The sequence below is a fragment of the Topomyia yanbarensis genome, chromosome 3 (genome assembly GCF_030247195.1).
Source record: "Topomyia yanbarensis strain Yona2022 chromosome 3, ASM3024719v1, whole genome shotgun sequence".
NCBI lineage: Eukaryota > Metazoa > Arthropoda > Insecta > Diptera > Culicidae > Topomyia > Topomyia yanbarensis.
Window position 1 is genome coordinate 397262269 of NC_080672.1, and position 15325 is coordinate 397277593.

Genomic DNA, 15325 nt, shown 5'->3' on the forward strand with positions numbered 1-15325 from the left:
TGATTAGTATAAAATTTCTCCGTCTGGACAATGTAACTGTCCTATGAACAAACATTACTAGTGGCTATTCACGACAAGCGTAGTCAGTGTCATCATTATTGTGTAAGTCAGTTATTTTAATAAAATCTCAGAATCCTCAATCGGATGATCGGCGCTCTTGTCCTTCATCCATCCAACCTATACACCTTTACTTCAGCTACCTACTTACCTCCACCTGAATATCATTGGCTTTACGTGGAAATTTGATTGTGAATAGCAAATATAATCGAATTCATTGAACAAAACCATAAATTAAACATTGTAAATAAAAGCAACAATGCAAAATGTAAAAAAAATTGTAAAATCGTATGGTTATTTGTTATACTGCAATTAACTAATAGATTAATAAATTAATAGGCGCTTCTTCCTATTTTATTAAGATTTAGAATCTATGGCGATTAGAATAAAATTTCTCCGTTAGGACAATGTAAATGCCCTATGAACAACAAAACTCATGACAAGCGCATTCAGTTTCGCCTGTTGTTAAATAAGAAACAAATAGTCACCAATTTAAATCACAGTTCGGATTCCTCGATCATCGAATGATCCGTGACCTTGTCCTTCATCCGTTCAACCCTATACACCTTTTACCTTGGCTCCAGCATCTACGTGCGCTACGCACAGCTAGACGATGCCGTCGACGAAAGCGGTGCCAAACGGTGTGTTGTAATCCCGCAGCACGATCGATGTGGCCAATGTAACGTGCCAGTTATGTTCGTGCAATTAAAACCCCGCATGTAATTGGAGGGAATGAACAGTTTGGTGAAGTATGCAAAACTATGCTGATTGCTGACGCACCCAGCCCGGATCCAGCGGCCGCTGGTTTCGCAATTTTCAAACCAATAAACTGGCTGGTATATTTTACAGCTTCAATCTAAAAGCTCCAGTTCGCTAATTACCCCAAGTACAGTGCACTTCCGGTTCCGCGGATAAGCACAGCCGTTTTTCCTATAGGTATCAGAGTCTTAACGAGCAATTATAACATACTTAGAGCTTACGGTAGTCATCCGAATCGAATCGAACTGAATCGGATCAAGAAACTGGACGAGGATAGGCCGAGAAGCTATCGGCGAAAAAAACAGCGCAGGGAGGTTCATCTGCGCGTAAAGATTTCTCTGAAACACTAGTTAATTTCCCCTTGTTTGGAAGATTTATCGATCTCTGGCTCGACGGCTGTTGCTTTTGCGTTGGTAGAAGGGTATTTATAAATTTTGACTAATTCCCGTTTTCCGCGGAAAAACATAAATCGTTGCTGCTTTGGCCGCGAATCGTCTACTTTTTGCAGGCGAAGGCGATGGCCGAAAGTGCGCGCGTTCGCGGGTCCGAAATCTGGCAGCGATGAGGTGCAAAGCGCGTTGATAGGAAGAAGAATGAACAGACCGACCGACCGACCGACGGATGGGGGCGCATTTGGTTTATTCCAAACATATGCATTTAACGTAAATCCCCAAAGGCTCGCTAGGAGTGAAAAGCCGCGTTGCATCCTCTGCAGCACGTTCGCGGGGAAATGTTTTTTTTTCACGTCTAATAAGTAGCACAGTTTAACGAGCAAATTATCGACCGATTCGAGTGCGATCCAAGAATGTAGGCAACAATGCCAGTTTAAAATTATTTGGATTTGGTGCAGCTTCACCCGAAATCTTAAATAAATGTAACAACTGGTTAGGGTCAAAATATGAGTTAAGTTACCATTGAGTTGTATACTAAAATATTAAACTTGAATAGGTTTTCTGTTTTTCAATATATCCAACATACGTTTCTTTATTGTACAGACATTTCTATGATAACAAATTGCAGTTAAAAAAGCTTTAGCTCAGACGGTTAAGTAACATTGGACTGGATTTTGCATTATTTCCCTTTAGAATACATTGCTGGCAATGAACACCTTCTTTTTTGTGATTTCGAAGGATGCACTTTTTTTTTGGTACTTTGATTTACTCGCGAGTGACGTCACGTTGAACCTTAGACGAATATACTAGTTGCAGCATTACGCTGCCATTTTTCTCTGTTTCCTCTGTATGCAGTTTTGTTTTGTATATATTATATAGACGTAAAAAATAATCAATAACATAAAATATCGAGTAAAGACACTGAAACATATGGGGCGGCATACGGTCAGCAGGCACAATTTTTCTTCGGACTCGAATCCGTCCGGCCGCCAGCCAGGGCGAACCGGTCCGCATCCACAATTTCTCCCATGTTGTTCTGCTTGTCATTCGTCAGAATCTGAAAGAAAATTGTACACTTATGAGAAACCTCCTGTTTCGGCATTACAAAATCAATCAGTGCTACCTTATTGACTAAGGATTTGGCAGCATCTTCGATATTGACGTTCTCCTTGGCTGACGTTTCGAACCAGCCAGCGAAACCGTGCTCCTTCACGTATTCATCCAGTTTGGCCGGTGTCGTGACAATACCTTGCTTCTGTTGATCACTCTATAAAATAAAATCGAAATATTTGAGATAACGCTGATTTGACAAATACAGAAGCCTTACCTTATTTGCCAACAATATACACGGGATCGGTTTCCCGTCCGGTAGTTGAACTTTAGAGTCCAGATCCTGTTTCCATTTGATAACCGCATCGAAGGTCGCACTCCGCGTCACATCGAACACTATAAATGCCCCGACGGCTTCCTTGTAGTAGACGCGTGTCATATTGCCGAATCGCTCCTGACCTGAAGGAAACAGTTTATCTCTAAACTCAAATTCACATTCATAAATTGTAGTAAAACACCTACCAGCAATATCCCATAGCTGCAGCCGGATGATGGTGTTCTGATCCCAGTTGAGCACTTTCAACGCAAAATCGACACCGATCGTCGCTCGGTAATTTTGGCTGAAGAACTGATGCACGTAGCGTTTGATGAAGGATGTTTTTCCGGTGCCCAGCTCGCCAATTACGAGGATTTTGTACAGATGTTCCCGTTTCTCCGACGGTGTCGTGGACATATTTGTCTGTCAAGCAGATAGAAAAGGTAGCATTTAAAATTAATTTTCCAATTAGATCCAAGCCGAACATTTTTTTCTGATCGAAAAATGAACACGTTCCAGACGCAACTTGGAAGTAATGAGATTAGAATTTATTTGTGGATAATCTTTATATGTTCATTGGAATCGGTTCTGAGATAACATTGTTTTGGGAATTCCATCGCATTCGTATTGGGGAAGGCTACGTAACTAAATAGTGAACATTTGTAAATGGGGGTTTCACCCCTTCTGGTTTGATCCGGACACTCTAGTTGTTGGGGATGATCTTCGGGTTTTTTGTCAAGTGATAGTGATACGATGGTTAATTTTACCTCTTTCAGTACTGATTTGTAAAGTGTCTCTAATAAACAACAACAATAACAACAACAACAAGTACTGATTTTAATTTTGGCTTTGTAGTATTTTTTTAAATTGTGCGCAGGCTTTTACCACTACTGAGGGTTCAGATGTGGATGGCAACATTTCATATGACACTAAATACAATAAGCTAATGCTGAGAAAATTCGTTTAAAAAAAACTCCACCTATCAGTGAGATGAGACATTTCTTACATTTATCACTGTTAGATCAATCATAAGTTTGCAGAACTAAGGACAAGTAGGCCCCAACTAGAGTTGAAATGAAGCTTCGAGCTCCGCACGAATAGTACCTTGAATAAACTGAATAAATTATGGTAAATCATATTAATTAAATCAAACCAAAAGAATGAATACATCAAATTAGTTCCGATCACTAAGAGAAAATTAGGCAATATAAAATTATAAAAATAATAGAATAAGTTAAATTGATCAAAACTAACATATTGGGTGAAATTAATAAAAGAATCAATAAAATAAATAAATTATAACATAAATAAAATAAATAAGATAAATATAATAACTAAAATACATAAAACAAATGAAATAAATTAAACAAATAATATGAACAAAATAAATACAATAAATAAAACAAATAAAATAAGTAAAACATGTAGTGAATAATGTGGATGAAATCAGTTATATGAATAAAATAAACAAAATAAATAGATGTAATAAAATGAACAAAAAACAGAAAATAAACAGAATAAAATAATTCCAACGTATAAATAAAAAATTAAGCGACATCAAAACATTTAAAAAATTAATAGGATAAATTACTATGCTATATATCACTGTGTCTCATCGGCATAAGCAGAACTTCTGCTCGGACGGGACATCACGTTTGATCAGTCGTTCGATTGAAACACAAAGTATGTTTTAGTTTTTAGGGATTTGCGTCAAGCCGGCGCTAATCTATTCCGACAAAAAGTTAGTGTCGGTTTCTGATGAGGCGAAGCCGAAACGCAAACATGTAACAGGATAAATTAGGTTGTGTCAAATTAATAATTTGAATGCAATGAATAAAATGAATGACTGAAAAAATTAGTCAGATTATTAAAACGAAATAACTAAATAAATTGTATGAAGTGAAAAAAATTATTAATGCATGTATGTGTGAATGTATGTATGTGACCAAACAAATGCACATGGGTTACTCGGAGATAGCCGAATCAATTTTATTAAAATTAGTCTCAAATGAAAGGTACAACGTTTCCATAGGCTGCTATTCAATTCCGACTTCCGGTTCCGGAGGTACAGATTGAAGAGTGCGGTCAAGCATGAAATTCCCATATAAATCGGAATCAGCATGTTAGCTAAAAGATGCCAAACATCATAAAATGTGTTCTAAACGGCTTGAATTTATAGCTTCACCTCAGTGATGCCCAATTAAACCCACATTGACCACTTTGGACATTTTCGGCGGAATTGGAAGCTTCGGGAAAGTGCCAAAGTTCTTGAATTGTGTCGTGTCGGTTGTCACGGTAAAGATGGACTTGTTTCTCCATACCAGGACACATGCTAGTGAACTCGGGTGATTCGTATTCGTAGTCGTGTGTCCGACCTTTCTATGAAGCAGATGTGAATTCAATTCAAGAACTTTTTTCCTTTTTTATTTCGACTATCCTAGTCACATTTTCTTTTTTACGTTTTAACGACATTCAATTAGCTAGAGATTACTGGAGAGGGAAAGTTATGAAAATTAGAGCCATAGTACTCAAGCGAGAGCAACGATGTGAAGTATACAGATCGGAAAACTAGAAGTGGCAGGATCATTAGAACAGGCTTAATATCTTACGGGCTTAATTTTTGTCTTCTGTTGATGAGGGTCGAGCTTAGGCAGCATAACTACGAATCACCCGAGTTCACTAGCATGTGTACTGGTATGGAGAGACAAGTTCATCTTTACAGTGACAACCGACAAAAGAAAAGCCATGCAAGATCATCACTGAAAACCTGTCGACTATTAGCATCAATCAATGATGGATTCCTATCAGTTCCTTTTTCCTTTTTTATTTCGACTATGTTATTTACATTTTCTTTTTTACATTTTAACGACATTCAATTAGCTAGAGGTTACTGGGTAGGGTGATCCGTAGTTATGCTGCCTAAGCTCGACCCTCATTAGCAGAAGACAAAAGTTAAGTGATTCCATTTAGCACGACAAAAAATTTTCTCGTTTGAAATCTAACCCTTTTGTTATTCCCAAATTTCAAAACGTAATCCCTATGCGGAAACGTGAGAAGTATTCTGCTTTGTATTGAATTATGTAGAAGCAAAAATCAAAATATGCCGATCACAAGCAGATCTTTCTTCTACGTTGGAAACAGAATTAGTCAAATATTTATTTTAATTTAAAAATTTGGTACACGCGTGCTAAACTGAAAACCTCAATATACGGACAAACGAGAAAAGCGAAAGTGCTTGTACGCTTGATAAGTTTTTGCCTTTCTCATAAAGAAAGGTTATGCAATCGCTCTTAAAATCGTTAACCAAATCCCGGCCCGGAGGGTCGAGTGTCACATGCCATTCGACTCAGTTCGTCGAGATCGTAAAATGTCTGTGTGTGTATGTGTATGTGGAAAAAAATGTCACCTCTGTTTCTCAGAGATGGCTGGACCGATTTGGACAATCTTAGTCTCAAATGAAAGGTACAATCTTCCCATCGAATGCTATAGAATTTTTTTTGTTGATTGGACTTCTGGTTCCGGAGTTACGGGTTGAAGAGTGCTAGTTTAAAATTTCTTAACGAATCTTCCGGATTCGCCGCTGGTTTCAAGCGATGTTTCAGTGTCGACACATAGTATCTCAAAATCGTGGCTGTCGATCCATTGTATGTACTATGTGCAAATCGTACTGTATATGTAATATACATTTCCACCATCGTATTGAACATAATGAGCCATCGAATCGTAGTTTGTACAAATGAGAAAGGCACAAATGCACCACAAGATGGAAAAAACAGGTTTTTTCATTACATCGAACTACACCAAGTACACCATTTTTGGTAGTTTGTTAAAAGAATAATTTCACGGTTTCTTTCAAAATTTGGCGAACCTTCTCCCATTCGTTCATTTGTTTGGGTAGTTTTTGTTTATAAAGTATCCTAAATTAATAGGTACAATTAAGCGGGAGGACTGCTTTGGAAGACAAAAAAGAGGCTTGTTTTCGTGATTTTTGAAAGGGAAAGAAACGTCCTAACTACACACATTTGGGAATCAAAATAAAACTTTTCCTTGGAAAACTTCACAATATGGCGGAGTAAAGAAATATCTCTTTACTGGAAAAATACAGCTGGTAGGTATGGTTGAAACCAACGAAACAACAAAATTTCCAATTTACATAAGTATAGGGTATAGTGGGGCAAATCCGACCTAGTAAATGGTTTTGGCTGTAAAATTCTCATTTTAAATCGGATCCAGTCGTTTAATATACCAAATTAAAGGTTAGACTCCTGGGCAACTTTTTGTATATAGCATTTTATTTGGATCTTCGGAATATTTTGAGATACAAGCGTTTTACAAAAATGTTCATTTTTGCTGTATTCAAAAATGGTGGGGTAAACCCGACCCCCTATGTTTTTGGTTGATTTTGTGCAGATATTACTCAAATTTTATGGTTTTACAATGATAAATCAATGAATGTTGTGTTATTGAATTGTAACATGCAGAAAATGGAGTTCAATATCAATCTTGGAATGCTAAAATCACGAGCAGTAGCAAGTAATGATATACCCATTTGCATCGGAGCAATTGCTTGACGAATACTATAATCATCACGTTTTTGTGTCTTTCATTTGTTATTATGAACCATATTGCATAAAAATAATAAATAATAACAATAAAAATATATTTCAATTTGAGAAATAAAAATTTTCTTAGCAAAAAAGCGATCGGATTTACCCCAATATTTAGAGGTCGGATTTGCCCCACCGCGTCATTTTTCATTACGATGCAATTAAAAAATATATGAAAAAGGTTGAACTAAATTCATCTATGCACTTTGAAGGACTTAAATAAAAGAATTTAAATCCTTACATTTATTATGCAATCACTTTAACAATCAGAAATATCCTGTAGTCAATTAAGCACAAAAGTCATATTAAAAGTTGTAAAACACACTTTTTGTCGTATGAGCATCTCAATGTAGACTAATAAAATGCTGTCATACCATCATTATGATTATTTTCGATGCTCTACACGACAAAATTGATATCAGTTCGCGTAGTGCTTCTGATTTTCGGTAACAGAGGGGGGTCGGGTTTACCCAACGGACGGATTTGCCCCACCTTACCCTACTTTCTGTTTGTTTTTCTGTACCCGTTTTTTCCGCGGTCTTCTAGAAATTACATTTTTTGACATAAATTTTTTATACTAACGTGCCACAGAAAAGGTTAAAATGATTGTTAGAATCTTAAAAAAATTACATATATTGTTTCGATATATTCTTCAATTTATATATAGTAAACTAAATAAAAAAAACTAAATTTTTTCGATCTTATCTGTATATGTAGCGGATGTAGCGGAATTTTGGAAATTTCACTTGATGCAATGTAAAGATGAATCAAGGTCCCGTAAAATGCAAGTTAAAATACTAATTTTGATGTACAAAAACTAGAAGTTTCAAGTGTTTTCAACACAAGATTGCGGCTGGACAACATTTTTCCACAGACTAGTTCTTTTGGAAAAGATTTGTTTTTTCGATTCCTTACGCTGATAGAATATATTCGTAAATCGCTGCGAATTAGATTCGTACAGATAATTTTCATAAAATATACGAATTTTTCGTACATATTCTGAATCATTCGTAGTTCAATTGAAACTCTTATATTTTTTCTTACGAGTTTTTCGTGAAAACCACAAAACGACTTTCGTTGGCTTATTACGAAACGGCTTCATCAGACAAACGAATTGTTAACTGCTATATACGAAAGTCTTCGTAATATTTACGTGCATCATTCGTCAAACCGTCAACGTCAAAAGAGAGGTAGAATATGGGACAATAATTGTTGATCATCACGACGATCTCGGTCTGACTATTTAGTACCCGTATCCGTGTCCTCCGGTTTCAGGAAGATTTCCTGAACCTCTTTCGCTTCCAGTTGATCCATAATCCGGCGCAGTACGGATCCAGTTGAGCCATGCTCGTTGGTTTTGTATGAAGAAGTTTGAGTTTTTCTCTGCTGGAGCAATGTAAAAATAATATGCTATTAAATACGAAAACTCTTCTAGGATAAACGAAATGAATTCGTGCGACCAACTAAATCGTTCGTAATATACACAATCGTTTATTAAAATAAACGAAACATTTCGTTTCATTTCGGAAAAATATTGCCGTTTTCAACAATAACATTCATGCAACGTACACTAAATATGTAAAATTTACGAAAACTTTCGTGCATCAAGTGGCCATTACTTCACACCACAATCTTTCTTTGAAAAAAAAAATCGATTTCGCCAGTTAAAAAAATCAAAAAAATCGTTGTTGTCATGGATCATTGTTGTGATCCTAAAAGAACGATTGAAACAAATATATGTTTTTTTTTTATGTATTTCCATAAAGAAATCTTCTGTGTTGGAAAGCTACTTAACCTCGTATTCGTAACTTTACTCGTGATATTTGTGCTGTCATAGTCAATATGACTGTTGATAACCTACACAGGAAATACGTATAATTTTCCGCATATATTTTGGTATCATACTGTGGCAGAAATAAAAACTTTTCTGTCGGATGTGAGTCCAAATGATATAAGGTTCCGTAATCGGATTCACAAAGATCGCACGAATAATACTCCGCATGCTGAATAGTAGCCATATAATAATTGAGTTGGCAATGTCCAGTCAGTGATCTGACTAGAATACTGCGATTGTGCTTGGAAGAATGCAATAAATTATTTGACATTTTCGTCAAAAAAAATAATTTATTGCATTCTTCCAAGCACAATCGCAGTATTCTAGTCAGAACACTGACTGGACATTGCCAACTCAATTATTATATGGCTACTATTCAGCGTGCTGAGTATTATTCGTGCGATCTTTGTGAATCCGATTACGGAACCTTATATCATTTGGATTCTCCATACCTAGATGAATATATGTACAGGGAGCTAAAATTCAAGGATATGTTATTGTTGATAACCCAGCGGTGTGAAGAGCTTTGTTAGTAGAATTCATTATTCCTTCAGGAGAAAAGGATTTCAACCTGTATACTGCTTTACATTGTGATTGTATTGTTTTGTCATTTTCCATTTCCCAAACTTTTTCTTTCATCTTCTGTTCCCTGTCCATCAGAAAAGTGATGGGGAACGTGCCAATGGAGCCAATATGTTCTGATCCTTGATTCCTACTTCATCACCCTATGAATGGTCTGATAATACAGACAAATAGTCACATTACAGCATGTCGTTGTTAATAGGCGTATATGATTTTTTGGGATGGCAAAATAAACTATTGTTGCCAGAGTGCTGTTACTGGCTTCAGTGTATTTTTTACGGTGTTGCTTCATCATCCGACTTCCATTTGACGAAGAATACTACTAAAACTAAGTTTTTATCACTCCTTAAATGTAACTATTCTATCCTTGAATGGCAGTCATAGCTACACCAGAATACAGATTTTATAAGAATTTCGAAAACCGTTTCTCGTTTTTTCCAAATGTCGAAAATGAATTGGTAGTGGGAAAAATATTCTGAAACATTTCTTTGGATTGTTTTTTTGCTAGCTCTAGAAAGATTCCTGCAACGCTGAGATTCGCTGCCATGCGAAAACAACGCAGGCGTTATTTTCGCCTACAATCAGAACAGATCAGAATCGTGTTCAAAATAGCCTTCGAGGTCACCCTGCAAGATTTTCTTCAGTAGCAGAAAACGATCCTGTAGTACTCCCACTGACGTTTTTCTTGGTTACGCAAATGCACAATCACCAGCTGATACCGTAAATCTGTATGCTGATATCTATTTCCTCTGACTATACCGCCCCTTCAGAAGAGTATTTGGAAACATTGCATCGTACAACATAAATCATTCTCGTCCCGTTGTAAGTCGAGCCGACATCTTGAAGGCTCTGACTGCTGTTGATCTGCTGCGTGCTTTCTCTTCCAATATGCATTATTTTCAATCGCTCTCTCGCTGCAATCGTTCCTATTCAATCTATATTCACAATGTCGAAAGTTACAGGTATCTTATTATTAAACTCTCTCCAAAGTTCTCGAAAACCTGGTCTACAACGTCACGAATGCAGCTGCATCCCACATTATCTCGGAGTATTAACACGGGTTTGTCACGAAACGATCAACAACTTCTAATCTGATAGGTTACACTTCTATGTTGTTTCCCGTCGTCAAGAAGCGTCATCAGGTGGACGCAATTTACATCGATTTTTCAAAAGCTTTCGACCGTACAACATCGTAATCCTGAAATTGAAACCTCTTATCTTCTCGATGACTCGGCATTTGTCAGTATGTCCCGCAAGGCAGTCATCTAGGTCCACTTATTTTTATTTTGTTTATTAACGATATCTGTAGTCGGATCAGGTCTGGAAAAATGCTATACGCTATACGGAGTGCTTCAAGAAGATATCCGTATAATTCAAGAATGGTGCCCGGCTAACGGAATGGAAGTGATCGCTTACTCCAGGACGTTATGAATACAGCCTACAAGGAATAACAATTGAAAGCGTCGACTCGATCCGTGACTTGGGAGTGCTCTTCGATGGGAAGTTGAGTTTTTCCGTTCTATATGACCGCGACAACTGCTAAGGCTTTCGGAATGCTGGGCTTCTTAAAGCGGAACACCGCGGACTTCGATGATTTCTTCGCACTAAAAGCACTTTACTGCAAGTGTGGGACAATTCCGTTTAAAGTGACCGACTAGAACTTTTTTTGCCAAAAATGTGGTTCTTTGGAATAACATTATCACTCATTGGGGCAAACAAAAGATGATTCTTTTTCAACTATAAATATGGTTATGATTAGTTATAATGATTATAATTGAGCAAAAATGGAGGAAACGATATTTTTTTTAAATTCATAAAATTGATTTCAAAAAATCTATGTTTGACCTATTAATTGCTTATACCTTTGAATAATAGAAGCTAGAGTTTTGATGTGTTACAAGAAAATGTTAGTCTTCAAAAACTCTGAAAAGCATCTAATGGATAGATTTAAAAAAATAAATAAAACTGAAAAAGTTATATTAAAAATTTGGTTTTCATGAGTTGACCCTATTATTAAAATGTTTAAATTACTTTCACGGTGGACAATATAAAAATATAGCTTGGCTTTCATGATAAAATATTGTACCTTACAATACTTTTCTATTATTCTAAATAATGGGTAGGGTGGTATTATTTTTTTTAAATCAGTAAATTAACTTTTTAATGGTTCGAGATAGAGTTTCTCTGTCTTCCAGAAAATTGTAAAAAATGAAATTTTAAAAAACTTTGTCGAAGACACTGGAACTCTATGTCGTGTACTTTTCATGAGGGTTTTCTTAAAAAATGGTTTTCTTTATGTCAGTTTTGATTTTTCATCAAAATCACTTTAGAAATACTTTCGGATATTTTAAAGAAGAACAATTTGTCTCAATATACCGGACCTCTAGCTTTGTGTTTTCGCATGTCATTCTGCGAAAACGCGTTGTCTTTCGTCGTCAGTGCAATACATTTAATCAATGTACAAAATGTCCAATGAGTATTTTCTTACGTAAAACATTTCTATTCGTGGTTTCATACCATCTGCCACATTTCATTTTTCTACATGAAGAACGTCAATTTAATTTCCAAGAAATCTGCATTGTTAATACTCTTCAAATAAAAGTTGAACACGTGATTTTTTAGGCGTGCACATTGCTTAATTTAACCTCGAATATAGTGACCTATCGTACCCCCTAACTTTAAAAACATCGCAAAAAGTACCTTCGTCTTATTGGATTTAGCTTGAAAAATATTTCGCCAGCCATAAAACCTTTATTGCCATATGTATAACCTCTCCAACGAATGCTTGTTTGTCAAAATCAATGCAAAAATACCATCGCACGACCTCGCCAAAGAAAACTGACCTAGTTGACCCCACCCTACCCTACTTCCCGATCAGAATGCAATAACAAGATTATAACAGAATGCAAATTTCGTAGTAGGCTGTGTTATAAGTTTGGTCTCGTTAGTAGTTAAGGACATTATACATGCGAGCCACAACATAGCTCCTACGCCACACACACCCCTCTCCCCTGCCTAACCATGTATCTGACATGAGCAAATATAAAAATACGTTTTTCAACACACTAACCTTGCTGGTGTGCCGCGAAACTGCTACTTAAGGAAGCTAGAATATTTTCCTATGTAATCAATCCGAGTTTTTGACGGAATGCTATCTGTAGCTTCTATTTTGTGCGAAAATATCACCCCTCTTCACTTGGGGTTTCTTTTCGAAACACTCTTCTTCTCGTTTTCATTGCACTTTTCAAATGCACTTTTTTCACAAACCACTGCAAAAACACTCGCGAAACTTTAATCGTTTACTAACAAAACTTCAAATTTTCTGCCAATATGCAGATGACCAAAGGAAAATGTTCGGAAACTCTCATTTGTGCGTTTGAATTTTCACTTCAGATTTCAGTTTTTCCTAATGTAAACAAGCGAGTCGGTGCCTAGCAACGTGGCTTCCACATATCTTCACCTTAAAATAACAGAAAATTATAACAAGTAACAACGCGAGATATAGTTTTGAAATATTTTTGTTATGTGTTTCTGATCGGGTTTTTACTTAAAATAAACTATTTTTTGAGTAAATATTGCAAGACACAAAAAATTTTCGCATTCGCCATTTTTTGATGATCTATACTACAAAGCATGCTTTTACATATGACAGCAACGATATTTCATGTTAAGTGCCCTGATCGAAGATAATACAATTTGAAAAAAGTTTTATTTTTTATATAAAAGTGCTTATAACTTCGAAACGAAAAAAAAGTTTAGTAGTTGGTGCTTATGGTTTATGGTGAAATTATGCGCCCTAAAATAATGCTCAAGTTGTCCAAAGGGTACTTTAGTGTAAAATTAAAACTATAGAAGTAATAGAAATAAAACCGTTTTTTAAGGAACACCCTAAAGCTCACATTTGGATTTCTCGTGCAGTGGAAAGTATAAAAGTCAAGCTCTATCTCGAACCGTTACAAAGCTCAATTTTAGTTATTGCTAAAATTAGAACCACCCTAGCTCCTGGTTAAACAAAAAGAAGCGCCTTGCAAAGTACAACTTTGCCAATTCTAAGGCTTAATCATTTAATTTTAGCAAAAAAATAAAATTTCTGCTAAATTCACAATGGTTCACACTGTCACACTGGTCGCAAAATCTGGACATCTGTTGTAACCATACTACTGGTAGTCCCATAGTTTAGTTTTTTTAGCGAACAAATTTTGTAAAATACTTGATCCAATATAATTCAAACCGCTGCTTGCATTTTCGTAGATTGTCATTATAGCAAATTGTAATACATGGTCAAATGGTGTAGTCGAATATATCAGTTAGCTAAGTCCGTAGTAAAATATAGCAAATCGAGCGGTATTGCAGTGGTTTATATAGTAGGGGAGAATGTGTACGCTTGATCCCACTTTTGTTTTTCACTTATAACTTTTCAATGAAATAAAAATTTCAATAGCAAAATTCGCCATCTTGTAGTTAATTCGAATTGTAAGAGCTGTGAATAATGTGTAAATCGGAAAACTATGTCCTGTCAGTAATATGAACAGTTTTGAAAATCATGCCAAAACGAGGTATTTATAAAATCGTGTGGTAACCAGACTTGTTATAAACACTTCAACACACGATGAGGGCTAATATCCCTCCCTCAGGATGAGGTAGAAAAGAATGAAGTAACGGGAGCATCTCTACCGTTGTGTGTGAGGAACCGAAAAATGAGAGAGTTCCTCTCTTGCTCAACGAAATGATGTAGATAAATATTTTCTTACGCATGGAATATTTGCTCCGTGGAGGAGAATGTGCTACACCTCATGATGATTCAAGAGGAGTTTGTGATGTCCTCACACGCCTTGTGAGGAGGTAATGATTAGTTGCTATAACGTTTTGTTATATGGGTTTGATGCGTGTGTAAAGTTTATTTCTGATGTATATTTTTGTATTTGAAATGAATGTATAGTTAAGCGTTGCATGAAGCAATGCAACTATCTAAATATATACATAGTTTTCAAATATGTATAGAGTCATGAGCCTCTTTTCACCTTCTTACAATTAGCACCTTACCCATTTGAAACCATTGGTTAGAGTTGTGTCTGCCATATATTAGTACTATCTTTTGACTTAAATGGTAGTGCGATATTTTGGGCATCCGATTAGAGTTTTAGTTGCACTCAAACAGAAGTATTCCACCATTTTCGGGCCATTTATTATTTTACTAGTGGTTCTTAGGAACGAAGCAAACGTGTTGGTGCCAATTTATAGAAATTTCATCGATATTAGGCCTTGTAAGTGATACAATAGTCCAGTACCCTCCTTAAAGGGCCAAAATTTGCCAAGCGATCTGTTATTAAAATATAATACTCGTTGAGGAAGAAGTAGTTACGTATCAAAGATTGCGACCTTTTTTGACGTTTGTCACCCATAGCTAAGCTAAAACGTGACATACATGTTTATATTGAAGTAAACCGTTTATTCGTTACGCACTGTCCAGGTGGATAACCGGATGACATCATAACTCTTTTCACGGCGCTATAGTGATTTTTTTTAACTTTTCAAGTGAACTAGCATAGGTTATAGTGCAACACAAAAAGTTTTGAAAAATGTTGCATGCCCCCAAATTGATTTATAGCAGAATTAAATGCTCTTCCGAATTATTATTACATAGAACCATGACGTGCCCTTGGAAGAATGTTGAACCATTTGCATATTTGTCATGAAAAAAATGCAAAAAATGACAATTTTCTTATTA

General features: G+C 36.0%; 1 protein-coding gene across 4 annotated transcripts in view; it reads right to left on the reverse strand.

Moving 5' to 3' along the window:
• Window positions 1–1765: 1765 nt before the first annotated feature.
• The window catches only part of LOC131689226 (ras-related protein Rab-32), a 65986-nt gene continuing 52426 nt past the window's right edge, over window positions 1766–15325 (reverse strand). For all 4 annotated transcript variants that reach the window (XM_058974173.1, XM_058974174.1, XM_058974171.1 and 1 more), the window contains exons 2-5: window positions 2781–2997; window positions 2536–2717; window positions 2332–2475; window positions 1766–2265 (exon numbers count right to left, since the gene is read on the reverse strand). In XM_058974173.1, the coding sequence (XP_058830156.1) occupies window positions 2155–2265; window positions 2332–2475; window positions 2536–2717; window positions 2781–2997 (654 nt within the window). In that variant the 3' untranslated portion in view covers window positions 1766–2154. The remainder of the gene's footprint in view (window positions 2266–2331; window positions 2476–2535; window positions 2718–2780; window positions 2998–15325) is intronic.